Source organism: Sylvia atricapilla, chromosome 2 (genome assembly GCF_009819655.1).
Source record: "Sylvia atricapilla isolate bSylAtr1 chromosome 2, bSylAtr1.pri, whole genome shotgun sequence".
Lineage (NCBI taxonomy): Eukaryota > Metazoa > Chordata > Aves > Passeriformes > Sylviidae > Sylvia > Sylvia atricapilla.
In genome coordinates, this window is record NC_089141.1 from 19,384,591 (window position 1) to 19,402,830 (window position 18,240).

Consider the following 18,240-nt stretch of genomic DNA (forward strand, 5'->3'; position numbering starts at 1 on the left):
ACTTTGCTTTACAATAGAAACTGTTCTAAAAGCAGTTACTATCTACAGTTATAAACATTTAGTTTCCTGTCAGTCAAAGGACTTAAAATTATAGAAGTTCCCTTGTTATGTGAGATCATGGGCCAAAGTTCTTTGCTGAATCTGTTGCTAAGTTATACCACAGAAATATTTTTTCCCTCTGGGGAATATAGGCAGAATAAAGATAAGGGTTTAGTGAATAGGGACTTTCTGCTTACTTGCAAACTTCCTTGATGAGGAAGTTGCAGTTTTTTAAATTTTTAAAAAATAATATATAACACCATGACACCACCACCACCCCCCCGAAAGCATCAAATTTATGGGAATTTAACATTTTAGAATAAAAACAATTGTTACAATTTAGATTTGGAGTGTACAGCTTTTGTGAAAAAGTTTGAACATGCATTCCAGATCTTGTGGACTGATTTACATTGTATGTGAGGCTGCTCTACCACTAACAGTATTTTATGGGAAATTAAAATTGACTGCTGGACACGTGTAAAGGACAGAATTGATTACATTTCTGTCGTTTTCCTTGGCACAAATACTATAATTGTCACTGAAATACCTTAACCTGCTTTGTCCATATGGCACTCCCATATGTGTCCTGTATGGCACTCCCATTTATCCCAGACCCAGAGGCCTGCATGTTTGAAGACTTGGTCCAGTATTCCTTCTTAATGCTTCTGCCAAGCTTTCTCTGTCTATGAAGTGAAAAACATGAAGGTATGCCATAGTTTGGTAATCTTGTTTCTTCTTCAGTGTACTTGTGTGATGTATGCTGTTTGTCGACTTGATAGCTAAGAGCTTAGATGAAATGTGAATATTGTATGAAAACCTGTTTTCCTGACTTATTGTTTAGATGTTGCTGTTTACTGTTTTCAGCATACCTAAATGATTGCAGTTTTCCTGTTTTATTGGAAAAAAAAACCTTGTTGGGGCAGAATTACTTTGTGATACAAGCTTCTGAACGCAGTTCACTTTAAAAAGTTTGCAGGAAGGTTTGAAAAGAGTTTTAACCAAACACTGTGATACAATACATAATATTTTGTGTGTGATGTAGTGATAATTACCTGAAATGAGTGGGCTAGAAGGAATTGGGAAACAGTAGGGAAGATTATGAATCAAGTCTTATCTGAAGTTAGCAGGCAGTATTATGGCTTAATTCAATTTCTACCATACATGCAGAAAAATACAAACCACACATAACGAACAAAAATTTTTCAGCAAGCAATGATGAAAATAATCAATTATTTACTGGGTTTTTTTGTAATGTTAAAATATTTTACCAAGGCAGGTTGCAGTCAAAAGTAATGTGAGTTACTTTGAAAGTGGCAATACATAAAGATGCATTTAAACAAGTGCAAGACTATATATTTTACATAACTGTATTTCAGTGAGAAGATATACAGTAAGTGCACACTTGATAACACTAAGCAGGCAAAACTTAAAGTTAGTTCCATATGCTGTTGTATAGTTCATGCACAGATCTTTCCCAAAGTAAAGAGGCTGTTCCAAATAATTCTTTCTGGGATGCAAAACAGGATGGGTTGCTGGTAAGGGTGTCAGCATGGATGGGGGTCAGTTATAGACATTACTTACTGTAATTTGTGATTGCCGTGGAAGAGGAGTAGCTGTTGGTGTGATAGTAATACTGCTGGTGATTTTATTGGTGGGTTTAGTGGGTAGGCCATTAGCTAGTGCTGGAGTTCTGTTGTCTTGCACTGCATTGCAAGGGCTGATGGGCTTGGAATTGGTGAGAGCTTGGACATAAGGACTTCCTAAATGAATGTGGATTTTGTTATCCTCAGTAGTTATTACACTTGATCCTGTACAGTTAGATCTCTGAAACTGCCATGATGACTGCTTTTCTGGGGATACTCTAAAAACAGCATGCTTGGCTCCCATTTCCAAAGGCTCTGAGGTGAGTGTTTGTTCCTGAGAACTTGAGCCAGGTAAAGCTAAAGGGGACATTGTTCTTTCAGGGCTTAAAGAACCACATGATTCTGGAGTTTGAGATCTTGCAAAAGTAGTCATAGTAATAGGAGAAATTACATGCTCTGGGGTCATGTAACCTTCTCCTGCTTTTGATTTTACAGGTGTTAAGGAGGTGTTTTGAATAATGGTTATTCTTTGCTTTGGAGTACCACAGTTGGGTATAACTGCTGTGCTTGTGTAGGAGTGAGGGCTTTCAGTGGTAGGACTGGTTATTTCAAGGGTTGCTGTGTTCTGTCCATGGTCTGGAGTTACTTTTATGTGAAGGGGCTGGCCAGGTGTATGGCTTAGCACTAGATCTCCAGTCTGTGCACAGTTTCCATTTTGCTTTGTGTGTATCTTTCCATTTTGAGGATGGCTGTCTTTGGACTTCATCCAAGGGATCCATAATTTTTTGTTTGTGGCATTTGCGGTGGATGAGTTGCTTTTGAAGGACACTGTTTGTTCCTCCTCATTATCACTGTCTTCATAGAACTGCCCATTTATGACCGTTTGTTCTGAAGGCATGAGGGTTTTGTAATCGGGTGGTTCATTGTCTGCTGGATCTGTTTGGATTTCTTTAGAAAAAACTTGCACATCTGGAATTTTCTTTCCATTGAGACTGGGCCTGATATTCTTGCTGAAGGATCTGTACCTCTCCAGTTCTTTCGTGAGGCTTTCCATTTCTCTTGCTAACTCCCTGTTTTTGTTTTCTTGCTGCAGGAGTTTCTTCTGTAACACTGTGTGATCACCTCTCAGGTGACAGATTAGGTCTTCTGTTGCCACATATTCATGAACTTTCTCTTTCAGTGCATCTACTTCTCTGGAAAGGTGACTCGATTTAGCTTCCTCTTCTTTGAGTTTCTTAAAAAGGTGCTCCTGATTGGATTCTGCCTTTTCTGTTAATTTATACCTTGCCAATTCCATTTTCACAGCCTCTAACTCCTCTGCGAGGAGCTTTGCTCTGTCCTGTTCACTGACATATTTTCGTTCTAGAGACTCAAATTCATCTTCAGTTTTCATAAGATCATCCTCTACAGACTTCATTTCATTGAGCTTCTGCTTAAGCCTCTTAACTTCTTGAGAAAGCTCTTTGATTATGTTGTTTTCCTGCTGCAAAGAGGTGCTAGATTTAGTACTCTCCTTACGTTTACTTTTAAGAAACTCTTTTTCAAGGTCTTCCAGAGACTGAAGTCTTTTACTAAGAATATTCACTTTGGAAACAAGATCACTTCCTTTCTCCTCTTCTGCTTTGAGTTTGTTTTTCAGTTCATCTCTTTCTTTTGTAACACTGAACATTTTTTCCTCTGCATCAGATTTGGATTTCAGTGCCTTTTTACTTTCCTCCATCAGCTTTTCTGTAATTGACATGACTTTATTTTGTTCCACCTGAAGCTGAGAAGCTGCAGCTTGCAGCTTTTCTTCTGTTTGCTTTATTTTTTCACCCATAGTTTTTCTTTCATCCACAAGCATCACGGTTAAACTCTTCAGCTTTGTCAAATCTTCTTTAAGTGTAACCTCAGTTTTTCCTAACTTGCTTTCAATTGCTTCAAGCTCGCCAACTCTAGCTTTTAAACCATCCAGCTCATGGGACAACTGCTTTGTTAACATTTTTTCTCTTTCTAGGTTGCATTTCAGGGAGTAACATTCTTGTTTACTCTTGTTGAAAGCATCTTCTAGTTTCTCCAGCTCCATAATTCTTTTATTAAGTTTATCAACTTCGCCTTTAAGGTTCTTACTCTGTGATGCTTCTTTTTCTAACTTTCTATTAAGTTCTCTGCACTGATCTTCTATTTTTATGAGCTCTTCATCTTTTCCTTCCATCTCCAGCAGTCTTTTCCGTAGTTCTTCTACTTCATTCCTAAGTGTGGTGTTTCCACACTCTCCCTTATTTATCTTATCCCTTAGGTCTTGCAGTTCTTCTTCTGCTTTTCGTAAAGATTTGTTGGTCTCTTCCAGCTCATCGATTTGCCGGCTGAGAGTTGTTAATTTTAGCCGGAGCTGGCGATTCTGACTGTCTTCATTGGTTAGTTTGGCCATCATTGCTTCTTGGTCTTGGGAAGTCTTACTGCTCTGGGCCTGAATTTCAGCCTCCAGCCTGCTGGATCTTTGTTTCTCTTCTTGAATTTTTGCTTCAGCGAAAGTCAGTTTTTCGTGTGCTTGTTCTGTAGAAGTGGTTAATTCTTGAATTTTTTTACTTTGTTGATTCAACTGCTCAGTGAGTCTTTGCTGTTCATCTACCACCATTAAAGCAAAGGATTTCAGTTTAGTCAATTCTTCTTTCAGTTTAGCTATTTTCTTGTTGTTTTCCTTTTCTCTTTTTGCCTGATACACTGTCTCTTGTTCAAGAAGCTTTTTCAATCTGTGGGAGGAAATAATATTGTATTTTGTAGCCATTTTAGTGGGCATTTAAAAACACACTTGAAATATTATAACATTTCTGCCAGATGTCCATGAGCATCTAATCATAACTACAAGCAGACCTCTCCTTGCAGCATCATTTGGAAGTGCTCACTGGCCTTACCTCCTATTCAGAAGTTCTTTTGTAATGGACACTTCAGTATGATCATTTAGACTTAGCAACTTCAGTTACTGTGCATCTTTGATTATATTTTCAACTTTTGACAGAGATCCATGCAACAAAACTATTTTGTTATTCTGCACTGGAACTGCACTTCTCTCACCTGTTTGCTGAGGCTAGGTATGTGCATGAGAGATGTGTTTGTTTTTTTTGTGTGTGCTGTGCCTTTTTGTTTTTAAGAAATGTGATTATTATACTTGAGAAATACTTGAGAAATTAACACAGTGCAGCCCTCGAGGGCAGATATAATTTACAGCGTCATAAACCTCCGAGCTTTGTTACTTATAAACAATCTTGATATTTTACAATCAAAATTTAAGGATATTTGAGTGTGTGAAGAAAATGTAGCCACAATGGGCAGTTAGTCGGGCTGCCTAGTGTGAACCCTTAAGCTGCACACCAGAGCAAAATTAGCTATGTCTGTCCATAGTGAAAGTGCAGGCCTTGTGACTTTGTATCAAACACACACACGCACACACATACAAAAATGCAGTCAGAACAGGTATTCAGTTGTGCCTTGTGTTAGGTCTGGATTTGCAGATATGCTTCAGTGCAACCCTGCTTCTACAAGATCCTTGAAGGTTTTCATGATGATTTTTCGAAATTATGTTTACAAGTTTATGTTAATACTCAGTCTCTATTGGGATGCATACTTAATTTGCAAGAGACTTGGGATAAGGTTGTATGTTTATGTAAGATCCTAAGAAAACTTCAAGTACTTCAACTTCTTAGGTTCTTTTGTAGACTTTTCTTTGTCAAGGAGATGCTTGTGGAGTCTTAAAGTATGATTAGGTTTGGCCAGCACATATGCCTCTTTTCAATTACGTTTTTCCTACAGCCAAGATAAATACATTCAGGTATTAAACAAATTCTGAAAAGCCTAGGTTGAAGTAATAATTAGAATTTGTATGTTGTTCATAAGAATGGTACAGACTCAGTTGTGTAGACCATGTGAAGGAAATGAGATGGTTATCTAGACAGTACTTGTACAAAATTAATGTATAAGCACCCATTAAACCTTATTTTTTCCCCCCTCTCAAATATGATGACAGCTGTAAATTGCTGCTGAAGCATAGGATTCCTGTTCCACGTTTGTCTATGGTCACTATTGTGATGTCCATGTCCAAGTGATGAGCCTTTACAGCTTCCCACTGACAAGTTCCTGTTGCAGCCTCCCTTTTAGTTCAGGAAGAGCTTAGATAAGGACCTACTTTGCACAGCTTTTCATTAGCTGTTGACTGACTGAAGGCATATATTCCTGGGCACTAGGTTGCCTCAGCAGCATCCCCTTTGGGAGCAGTGTAATTTTCCTGCACAGAGAGAGGAAGTCCTTGCCATTGTACAACTGTCCACCAGACTTGTCTGATTTATGGTGATATTTTATAGAAATCCATGACAATAAAATTTCCTGTAACATTTTCATAGTCCTTACTGTTTCTCTTTTAGTGCCTAAGTTGCACTATGTTGAATGTAATGAAATGCTTTGTATGAAAAATTAACAGAATGGGAAGTAGCCATAAATGTCGAAGACTTGAAGCAGTCACAAATTCTGTACAACAGTCAATTAACATAATGGGGGAAACAAATATGAAAATGTAGAAATGGAGAGGGAAAGGTTTGTGAAATGAGTTTGAAAGAATGCTGCTGGTTGACAGAACAAATAAATGGGAAGAGGACTGCACCATCTCAAAGGCAGCTTTTTACTGTGTTCATAGTATATAAACTTTTGTCCTCTTTTCAGTGCTACTTTCAGTTTTAATTCTTTTTAGTGTAAAAATCTTTTTTCCCTCCCCACCCTTGTCTCTGAATGCTTTAGTAGTGAAGTTCAATTGATGATTTACCGTTGCCATAGCTATAAAATCATAACAGAAGTACAACTAACAATTTCATTTGGAATGAACTCAGGCTTTGTGTGTACATGAAGTTAAAGACCTATTAATATGATGACTTGGACTTACTAGTATTTGATTTATTTTAGCTTGCTTCACTGTAATTTATTTTTTAAGGCAGATTTCGCTGCAGTCACTAATACCTTAGGTAATCAGTGTTTTACCCAACACTTGCATATTAACTAGTTGATATTTCTTTGGCCAAATGAAACTAATCATCCAGCAAGTCATGCCTCTTAAATTGCTTTGGAAAGAACTCTTAGGCCAAATAGTAACACAGTTGTAATTTTTATAGAGATGCTGTCTAAAATTTTTATGATTCAAATAAGATAATTGTGAATAAAATAAGTTGATAATCATATCAAGTCTGTGTTGCATGGGCTATTTGAACAAAAGTCCCTAAATTACTGGTACCTGGATTGTTGTGTAAGGATTTTCAAAAGTGTGTTTCTTTGGTCATGCCAAAAGACTTTGGGTATTTAAAAATGATTCCTTCATTCAAAAGAAAAAATGCAGTTTTATGATTAAAGAAGACTCACAAGCAAATATTTGTAATAACTGAGATCTATTTAATTTTTAAAAAATACTTCTGTAAAATCACTTGATTGAAGTTGCTGCACTAATTGAGAGTTAAAGGATTTTAACATGTTTCCAGAAAGAAAAAAGGAATGTATTAAGCATGGTATATTTTTTGGGGCAGTGTCATTAAGTGTTTTCACTCGCTTTTGATAACTGTATGCTCAGTCATATATTCCTACATAGAAAATACCCTTAACAATGCTGAATAGATAGTGATTTCTTAGATAAACATTGATATTGTAAGAAGTCAACTGGGAGTCTCTTAATATTTGAAAAGAATTTTCCTTGGCTGCTGGGTTCCTGTTCATGGTTCAGTAGGTCACAGCGACTGTGTCTGCATATATGCACTTAGGAGTGGAAGAGGACCCTAAAATGTTTGGGGTGTTTGGTGTTATTAATTTGTTTGCTTGTGTTCTTAAATTAATTGCTTAATTTTGGTTAGGGTTGTTATTTGGAACCTGAGCTTTGTGGGTTGGTGCGTGGTTATGTATATAATCTGAATTAAGTCACGTGCTTGAAGAAGTGCTTTAACTGATAATAGCACTTAGTGACTTTGGTGACAGGGTAAAATACTTTTATGTTAACTTCATCCAAAATACTGTCCTCCTGAAGAACAGTATCCAGAGTATCTGAGAGAGCAATCTTACTGAAAATATGCAAAGGTCAAAAAAGTTGGCTTACATAAATAATGATTTTTAAAAATGAACAGGCACTCCCCTATCCAGTACAATATTTTTATCATTTTCTTTGCCAGCTAAGTTTCATGATCATATAATTTTGTATTAGGCAAAGGTAGGTATATCATTTAGACAAAGCTTTTACACAACTCTAAGCAGTTGACTTCACAGGACTACCACAACCCTTTCTGAATTGAGGCCAGCAAAAACAGACATTGAAAATCATTTTTATGAATGACTGATAGGTAGTTAAAGAGAGTCAGAGCAGTGTCTTATTACTTCAGAGCTTCTGTTATAAATTATTGCTTTATTGTGGCTTAATATTGTACTTATTTGCAATACCAGTTAACTGCTCCTTTATTTCCTGGAAGGAATTGTATTTCTCAGCTCTCCTCTGTTCATTGTAGTTGTTTCCCTCAGTATGCAGGCTACAGCTTCTTGGTGTTAACACTGTGTATTCAATTGTGTTGTCTTGTTTTTCCTTATTTTTTCCAAGTGCATATAGCTTCAGCTATACTACATTATATTTGGCAACATAAAGACTGTATTCTCTACAAGATGTGGAGAGTCCCATAACAGTTCAGTGTCCTGGTGTCATGTCATAACATTTCATCTTTAAGAGGGACTTTCCATTTTCCTGGGGTGATCTGTATTACATGGACATTGTTTAATTTATGTTTTTACAGAATTCAAAGGGGACAACTTTTCCTTTGAGTTCCACAGACACCAAAGAAAGTATGGGAGGCTGAGATTACAACACTCTTGGGGTTTTGTTTGTTTGTTTTTGTTTGTTTGTTTTTAATGGGGTTTTTTGGTTGTTTTGGGGGGGTTGGGTTTGGTTTTTTGGGTTTGTTTTGTTTGTTGGTTTTTTTTTTTTTTTTTTTTAGTTTGTTCTGGAATGAATCGTTATTCTTTGAATAATAAGAATAAAAAATATGATTTTTTTTGTTTGTTTGGTGAAGCAGTGGTATTTTTAGAAAAGGCTGTCTTCTAAGGATGCAAGTGAAATAGATGATGGTTTGTAAAGCTCAGCTTTTGTCTTTCACTGAAGTGCTGTGGAGTTTTTAATGTACATATTGTCAATATCTGTATCAGACCATTCTGCAGAAATTATAGTGATTTTTAATTTCTGTGATTTTTTTTAAGTCATAAAGATACTTATTTTTGACTAGGTCATGCTCTTCACCCTTCCCCCGATGAAGGATGTGGTTTATGAGAGGTTCTACAGGTTATTACACGAGGGAGACTTACTTCTAAATTTTTGGACATATGCTTGAATTTCCCCTGGTACAAAGCAAATAAAAGCTTTAAGCTGAAAGCTTTTAAATGTGGATGAAGTCATGCCTCTTCCTTTGAGGCACTCTTCCCACTTAGCAATAAGACATGGTCTGGCCTTTAATAAGAGAAAAAATATGCTTCATCATTTCTGGAAAATCTTACAAGTTGTTGTAATTTTTTGACACCAGTGCAGTTACATATTTAGTTTTGTAAGAAAAGCCAGTCTGTGCCTTCTATAGTTCATTGAAACACAATCTATGCTTTTAAAAATTTTTTTCTTTGCCTACAGTTCTATTTGTCAATATGCAGTTTTTATGAAGACATATGTTACAGCTTTTTTTTATGGCTCTCTATTATCTTTATTAATGCTTCTTTTTCCCCTGTCATAAAGAAAGTCAAAAGCCTTTGAAATTACAGCAGCAAAAACATACCATAGCTGTTGTGTAATCTGCTGGCTTCATCTGAATCAGTCAGCACTTCCCAACAGAATGTGAATGCTTTCTTTAAAATTTGTTTTCCATTACATTAATTTACATCTGTAAATTTCAAAGAATTCGTTTATGCTGGGATGCAAACCTCCGCAAAGGGTGTCTTGACTGCAAGAGACTGTATAAGGCAAATTTCCCAATAAGGAAATTTATTTTATAAAATGAGAATTTGTCATGAGGAGGAGTGTGAGTTCTTATTACTCCATAAACTATCACAAAGTAATTATCCTTTTATCTGATGCTGAAAATGCTGACTTGCGTTACAAGTCTTAATAAAAATCATAGAAGATGAAGGGTATTGCCAGTTCTGGGTTAACGGACAAAATTCCACATGAATAACCAGATGTATTTACCTGTGATGCTGAGTAAACATATGTAGATAACATATAATTTAAAAAATTAATTATTCTGGAACACTGATGTTTGTGACCATGGTTTCACAACTTCTAAGCTGCTGCATATTCTTACTGGTGATATAGGGGTATTTGCCCTCATAAAAGTTATGAAGTCCTGTGCAAATTCAGTGACAGTAGATGCTGTGAGAAGCTTTTAACAAATTTATATTGGTTAATTTAAGATCTAAGGCCAGATTAGTTTTCAGTTCAAGTATTTTTACTTGAGCACTAAAATTCAGTTTTGTTTTATTATGAAACCTCAGTTTAAGAAAAAATTTTCTATCTTGAACTACATTCTTTCCTTATCTAGATGTTCTTGGAACTCACCTATCATAACATCAGTCTTGTGTAAAAAGCATTAATGCTTTCTGTGGCAGTAAGGATTTGAATGTCAGTGTGATAATTATTCATTCTGATGTTCATTTCTAATCTTATAATGGCAGCCATCTACAGTGTTTGAGATTATGATAGGGAGATGGGAATGGCATTCTTAGGTGGGAGTGAAGAAGATGCTGTCCTATTAAATTGTTCGTAGATTTAGGTTTGTTTTGTTTTTTGACTAGACTGCTTATCTTGAAAACATTTTAAATGAACGCTGAGCTGAGAAGATGACAATATTAATGAGCTGTACTTGAAGTTAGCCTTAAAAATCTCTGGGTCCCAACATTCAGCTTATTAGAAAACATGGCTCAATGAACTATGAGCTGGACTCTGATGTGTCACTGCTTTTGAGATGCACTCTGCTATCTTTCCACTTTCTAGATTTAATGGCTACATCAGGTATTCTTTGAAGTCAGTATCTATTACTGTTGGCATTTCAATGCCATATGATTGTGCATGTAGCATGACTTAATCCTCTTCTGTTCTGAATCTAAATACCTCAGCAAGGCAACCACCTCCCAGGAACAGCACTTAGGTTTTGTTAGTTAGTAATTCAGGATTTATTTTTTTTATATTGCCATAGTGCATATTCACCACCTTCCCCTTGCTCCCCCATCTCTCTCAATGTCTCCCATCACACTGCCTGCAAAGTCAGAAATAAAGCCAGTAATTTCAGATGCAACACCAGAATTTGGAACTCTTCAAATTATAGTTTTGCAGATGGAAAGCTTTCTGAAGGATATGGAAAGATGAACCACAAGAGATGTGGTATGGGGGTCAAAGCAACAAGACTGAGGCAGAACTTTTCAGTTACTAATTCAGATCCTGCTTCTGTCTTGTCGTCATCTATAACAAGTAAAATTTTGTGCCTGATCCTCAGATTTATTAAAATGGAAAAACAGTGTTAACTTACTGTAACAGATTTTGAGGATTATTATTAATCTAAATAGATTTTAAGTGCAGTAATTACACAAAATAAAGCCAGACAACTACTGTTTCTGTAATTTGTGCTTTTTAAACAACAGTGTCATTGAAATGATTGCATTTGATATTTGATGTTACATGCTAACAGTTTAAATTGATGGGAGAAATTGTGTGTCTTTACAAACCTGAGTTTTGTTTTAAGCGTTTGCTTTAAGCTTTACTCCTGATAGAATGTTATTGTTACTGCTTGGCCACAGTTACTGAGCTGTTTTTAAAATCACCAGTGTGATAAAACACTCAATACTGCAGAGATAAACAGGTCAGGGGTTAGTCCACCCCTTACCCTGTGGGCAGGTGAATGGGTTTGCATTTTCTGTTCTGAGTGTCAGTACTAGGAATCGATAACGTTGCAACCTCCTGCTAGATTTTACGAAGTGAAAAACTCTTGCAGGAGTTAACTCAGCTCCTGAAAACTGTCCTTAAGGAGCCCTGCCTGTCATCACCCTCAGTCTCCATGGAAAAATTAGGCACTAATGAGGAAGTGCAGTTGCCCAAGTCATGGATAGTTCTGGTGAGGCTGTTATAAACTGATGATCCCAGCCACATGTGTTTGGTTTGTGTAAGGCAAATACTAATTTGCTATCACTGCTATACTGTGTTTACTATTGATGGAAGCGTAATATTTGCAGTTGTGAGTTTTTGTCTTGGCTATTTACTCTGCATCCTTCAGTTGAGTGAGGAGTTTGCTGAAGTTCTGATTCTCAGCATGAGTCAGTTGCTTCAGCTTGGTGTAAGTTTGTAACTCTTAAGTCATATTTTTACACTGTTTTATATTAAGAGAACAGTCTTGAGTTTTCTTTAAGTAATTTCTATAGATAAATACTCTGATGTTTTAGAAAAAATTATTCTGTATGAAACATCACAGTGTGTAGGTTCAGGGTGGGCCACTTTTATAGAAAGTTTTTGGGGTGGGACAGGTGAGAAAATAGGTGCTGTTCTGGTACATGATGCACCTGAAGCAGTTCTGCTGCTGCTGTCTTGACCAGAATTGGGCATAATTGTGCAAGGATCTAATTTATACAAACTTTTTTTTACTTCAGTTAGTTAATATTTTTGGTATGACAGAAAATGGCACTCAACCACATCATGTTACTCAGAGGAGACCATTAGTTGTAAATGTAATTTTCCCATAACATTTACAGGAACTGGATGTTCTCTAAAACAATTTTAACACACATTTTATATAAAAATAGATGTCTGGCACTGCATTTTCATCTATGGGCAGAGTAGGCACTGTGCCTATCTTATGCTAACCATGGCCTTATCAGTCATCAACAGTGGAAAAATATAGAACTTTCCATACTGCCATGCTCACTTATTCTTTTGAACTGAAGGCATTCTACTCATGCTGCCAGCCATGAATAAGCTGCTCAGTGACCAGTTGCTTCTAGGCAGGTGAAACTTGTCTGCAAACTTTATTATGCACTCTTCATGCTCAGTGTACAAGAATTTATGTGCTGAAATTGTGATTTAAATGACATAGATTAAACATAGTAAATTAAAGATACTTTAGTGCTGAACGGCACTGTTAGGGAATACTGAGAATTTATCGTTATTTGGAGGAATGAGGCTGGTTGTAAACAATTAGACAAACATTCCTCAGAAATTGTATAGGCGGTGTCAGTGCTTTGCAGGAGGATTCAAATTCCATTACTACTTGAGGGTTCTATTCTGTTCATACCCACAAATCTTTATTGCATATATACATCCTCAGACAAAAGTAAGCCCTTTCTCTGGTGTGCTTATTTCCTGAAGAAGCTCTGTGTATGTGTTTAATAAACTGAGTGAAACTGGGCTTGGATGGCACCCTATTTCTTCTTTGTCAGAAAACTTAAATCTTAATTGTTACTGCGAATTTAGCTTGATGTATTTTAATTTTCCTTCATGCTAAGTTGCATGAAGCAGTGCTGTTGGAGGCTTTTATCAGGTTTGCTGATACAGTTCCAACTTTTTCTAGTAGCCAAGACTGTAAGTAATAATGTTAACAGCAGTAGCTTTAATATCAAACAGAAGTTTCATTTTGAAGCTAGACATGCATCTTTTCCCATAGACCTGATAATGTGAGGGTGTCCTTTTTCTCCAAGATAGGCTTGGCCAGCACTTCATGTTGGAGGCACACGTGAGAGAGATGGTAGGGTAGCAATGCATTGTGGCAGGGTTAACTAGCTAAACTTGGCTTTGGAGCTGCAAGCAATGAAGAATCCTGCTAGTTTCCTGGTTTGCACTCTGTGACCTTTGGAAATTGTACTGGAACTTTTTCTTTTCCATTACAAATTGCTTCTGGGTACAGTTCTGGGTACTGAACCTCTATAGCTCTGGAAACCTGGCAGATAATTCATTTCCTTGCTATCTGTTGTAAACTTGCCGAATGTTTGGAAGTTGTATTTTCTCTTCTCCCAGTAGGCCTCTGGTGACACAGACCTGGGAGCACTTGGTGAATTATCTAAAGGTGCAACATCAATGCATGTTTTGTCTAAAACATCTTTATCCTGGGCAAAGGTGCTCTGCTTCAGCATTTAAATTTACATGGTTTCTCCAAACTGATCCTTTTAAAAGAGGACTAACACATTGTTTTAGACTACAGGACAGGAAGCTACATTGGAAACCTGAATATGATAGTTTGAGAATTTTTTTAATGTTTATAGTTCTAACCAAGATTTACTTCACAAATTTAATTCACAGTTTAACAGCAAATGATAGTTTAAGTAGGTTCTTTACCTGTAATGAACAGTCTAATGGAAGAACATTTTTACTCTCAGGGCTGTTGATTATGATGTGTTGAAGTAAGATTTTTCTGGTTTTGCGCAGCCTTGGTTGTTCACTGTGTTAAAGATCAAATGCCCTGCTTAAGAGTAAAAGAAATTGGACCCTTTAGTCATATGTCCACTCAGAGTGCCAAAAGCAGTGTTTAGGGTGTTTTGGGTTTTTCACCTACTTGCATGTGCGTTCAGCAGCTGGAGTAACTTCTTTGCTTTGTAAAATAAATGTTTCTCTATTTCCTAAGGAAAAAAACCCAAAATTGTTGGGATAAAAAAAGGTGGATTTAACTAGTTCTAGCATTTCTGTGATCAATTATTTCTTTTAAAATTGGTCTGAGCAGTCTTCCTAAAGCCAAGAGATATTTTTTCCATCTTTAGCTTTTTTCCAGTGTTCTTTGCCTTTCAGAAACTGTCATAGGAAAAGGCTTTTTTAGGAAAGAGAAGGGTCATGTGCACGTATGCTTCCCTTGTGCCTTCATATGAAGACTTTGTGTTCCTTGTTCTTTAAGGAACTGTGAATTCAGTGAACATTCTGTGCCTTGTTAGTGTACCTCAAACTGATTTATAACTTAGTATCATTATGTGACACTTGGCTGCATGCCCTACTTGATCTCTTTCCTTGCCTCTTGGCTGATGGTCTGTGGTATTCAGGTCATAGTTTCTTGTTTCAGATGTCACTGAAAATGAAGGAGGTGTAGCATGCTTTCATGTACAGTATGTTTCTGATGTAATACATTTTAGCTTTTATCATTAATTTATATTGTGGTTTCAAATGCTGAAAATAAGAGTTCTCTCTGGACAGAACTTGCAAGTTGTTTTGTTAACTGCTTTAATCTAGATATATGAAAGGATCATTTACAAGTTATAAAAAGTTACCAGTGTCAATTTCTGACTCCTCCCACACAGTTAATCTTGACTGAAATAAGGAAATTTTGCTATTTACAGAGATGACAATGATCCTATAGAATTCTAGGTGGCGGGTGGAAACAAAGCAGGGCCAAGAAGACCCTTTCTTTCCAAAGTGGCTGCTCCTTTGTATACCAGGGTATGTTTTCCTCCTTCCACCTTTGTATGGGTTAGCAAGGTATGTAAGCTTGACTGTTCGTGTCAGCTGTTGTCTGCTGCTTTGCCAAAGGAACCGATGTGTGAATCTGCCAGCACAAGCCTAACTAAGTATTCTCCACCGGTTGGTGTCGTCCCCGCACCACCCTGGCAGGCAGCTATTTGTCATCTGGAGCTGGCCTGCAGTGAAGCTCTTCTTGCTGACTTCGCTACAGAGCCTTTCATCCCCCTGCTCTGCTTACTCATATGTATACAAATGAACATGCTCATTTATATATTAGATATGTCTTTAGAAACACAGATTTTAGAAGTTTTAGGGCTGCCAAGGTTACCAGTGGCCTTTTCATTGAGGACAATTCAGTAGTTAGTTTGGGAATTTAGCTTTTTGGCTGCTAATTAAAATCTTTTCTCTTTACATGAAAGAGTATATAGTAGTACTTTGCAAGTTAAGAAAAATGTTTCAGATTTAAGCATTAACATTTGAGCATTGTATTTTTTTTTTCCCACACCTTCCTACATCCAGGTTAGTATGTTCAATACTGGATTTCGAGTATTTAGATTAGGGATTGCCTGCTCTAAATGTGGCATTGTTACATCCTCAGGTTCATGTGACCAATCACTTTCCTTTTTTTGTGTGGATATTTTTTTTGTAACAGAATGGCTCTTCTAAGGTGTAGAACGTGCTTGGCTAGAGGTAGCATTTTGAAGTTGAAAACAAAAACAACTGTGTCATTTCTTAGGCTTCTTCTGAGAAACCTCTTTGTGGCTAAGTAGAATAGAATTGTGTTTGGGAGTGTGATGGGTGACGTTAGTTTCAGGTAGGCCAAACTAACACGTAATAAAATTTTCTAATTTTCTTCATAATTAGACTTAATGACTGAAAGCTGTGTAAACTGTACCAAAAAAAGATTAAATCCATTGAAAGCTGACAGAATTCAGTCAGCTTAAACTTAACTCTTTGATAGTTTTGTCCATGTGCTGAAATTCAGTGTGTAATTAACATGTGATTTTTATGAGTGCATTACTTTCTATTTTTAAGCAGCCAGTTTTATGTGGTTTTTTTTATGGCAGTAGTGTCATGCTGCTTCATTTCAGTTTTTAAAATCTTTCTTCATTCTCTTACTCTGTTATTGCGATAGTTGCTATGCAAACATTAGATAAGCTTTGTGTCTCTAATAAATAAAGGCAAACTTTTATATCAGCTGTGTGCAATGAATTTGAAAGAAAATGCTTTGAATATTAGCTTTAAGGCAGATCTTCAAAACTCTATCCATCATTTAAGTGCTATTGTTGTGTTCCTTCCCAGACATTTGGAAATCTATAAAGGATAATGAAGTCTGATGTATTGTTTCACATCCCTGACACATATGCGAGATGAGTGTTTTTCTTGTCAAGAGTGGACTTTTTCCCATCCATGTTTTCAGTCGTGTTCACTACAGCTTTGTGCACCCTACCTGACACACACCTGCAAAGCTTTGGGAAGTTTGGGCATGAGCAGTTAGGTGGCTGTGAGCTCTGGTTTTTCAGCTTCTTTGAGCATGCAGCATGAAGCAGAATGGCTCAAGTTCTGCTGCTTTGCCTCAGCAGCCGCTCTCTGGTGGTCACCTGCCCAGCTGTTTTGGGTTGAGCTCCAAACCAGGACACCAGCCTGAGGCTGAAGTCAAGCAGCTGTGTTACATCATCGTCATGTGCACCATGAGCTGCAGCAGCAGCAGGTGTGACTTCTGCAACAGGCAAAAGGTACACGCATTTATCAGCCCGAATGACCAAGGTTATGGTTCTGAGTTGCGTGTGCGACAAGGTTGCATTGAACTTTCACTCCCAATATTTCCATATTGCTGTTATTGGAGGGCTCTACGATGATGTTGCTGGGTGTTCAGTGTGTGTTGTTTGCATGAGCATTCACGTCTCCACAGTCACATCAGCCGTGGTGAGGAACAATTGCTTTGGGAGGTGTTTTTCGTACTTTTTTAACTGGTGGTTACAGACTGCCTCAGAAAATCTTCAAATACATTCTGCTAGAAATTGTGAACACTTTGGAGAAGTGAGCTGCTCCATTGGTGCACTGGTGTGAATGCAGCTACTGAACTTCAGGAACATCATGGTGCACTGGTCATGCAATCAAAGTGATTTCTATCTCGTTGACAGAAAACACAGCGAACCTCAAAATCAGCACAATGTACTGAGACATGTTAAGAGTCAAAGTGCCCATTACTTCACTTAAATCACAAGATTGGGCACTATATTTAGAACTTTTCAGCAGTGATTTTTTTACCTTCTTGGAGCTGAGTAATACAGTTTAGTGAATGGTTGAACTAACCAAGCTTTCAATTACATCAAGAAGCTCAACCTAAACCCTAAGGGTGCTATGGCAGAATCTATTCAGTATGAAAGATTAAAAGCAATTAAAAATTATTGCTAAGACACAGTTTCTAAGTTCAAATCAACTTGGTGACAAGATAAAGTGTTGAGGTAAACTATTAATGAGAGAGAACTACAGTTTTATACAATGGTTTTTAAAGATATGTCTTCCTACATTGTAAACTCCTTGGGATTCTCTGACTGAGATATTTAAATTGCTTTTTTGATGAACTTTATTCAGGTAGTACCACACCCAGGATTTGAGAACAGTCGCTCATAAGAAAGGTCTAGAGTTGCTCAATTGCCCACGCCAAACTATGTGTGGTAAAGAATTTCTCCTGAAGAAAAGTAGCAGGCTTTTAAGATCTGCCACAGAGGGGAAACTCACTGGGAATAAAATCAGGTGCTTTTTTTAAATCCCATGACAAGTGCAAAATTTGTAATTCATCATAGTATTAAGTAAATAGTATGAAAATTCTGTTGGTCAGCACAAATCAAGAAATAGTTTGATTTTACTAATACTGATGGGGAATAGAAACTATCCCTTGTCTTCTGGATCAAATCTCTAAAAATTCTGCTGTCAGCAGATGTTTGCCAGTGGAGGAAAGGGAAGTGACGGGAAATGAACAAAGGGTCAATGCAGTTTGATAGGAAGCTGACTTTCATTTCTGGAGGATGTATTTGTTCTTAAAATTTTTTCATGTTGTATGTTGTGAAAAATTACTATAAAAAAATTAGATGAAGAAATACAATTGTTTGAGACTGAGTTATGTGATGATTCTTTTCTTTCACTGTCTCCTTTTAATTAAAAGAA

At 36.9% G+C, this 18,240-nt stretch overlaps 2 protein-coding genes across 3 annotated transcripts in view; one reads left to right on the plus strand and one right to left on the minus strand.

The window, feature by feature from the left end:
• CMSS1 (cms1 ribosomal small subunit homolog) overlaps positions 1-18,240 on the plus strand; it is a 222,429-nt gene that overhangs the window by 16,978 nt on the left and 187,211 nt on the right. The window lies entirely within an intron of this gene.
• Positions 1,252-18,240, minus strand: part of FILIP1L (filamin A interacting protein 1 like) — a 62,881-nt gene continuing 45,892 nt past the window's right edge. For both annotated transcript variants that reach the window (XM_066340916.1, XM_066340917.1), the window contains one exon: positions 1,252-4,354. In XM_066340916.1, coding sequence (XP_066197013.1) covers positions 1,600-4,354 — 2,755 coding nt within the window. In that variant the 3' untranslated portion in view covers positions 1,252-1,599. The remainder of the gene's footprint in view (positions 4,355-18,240) is intronic.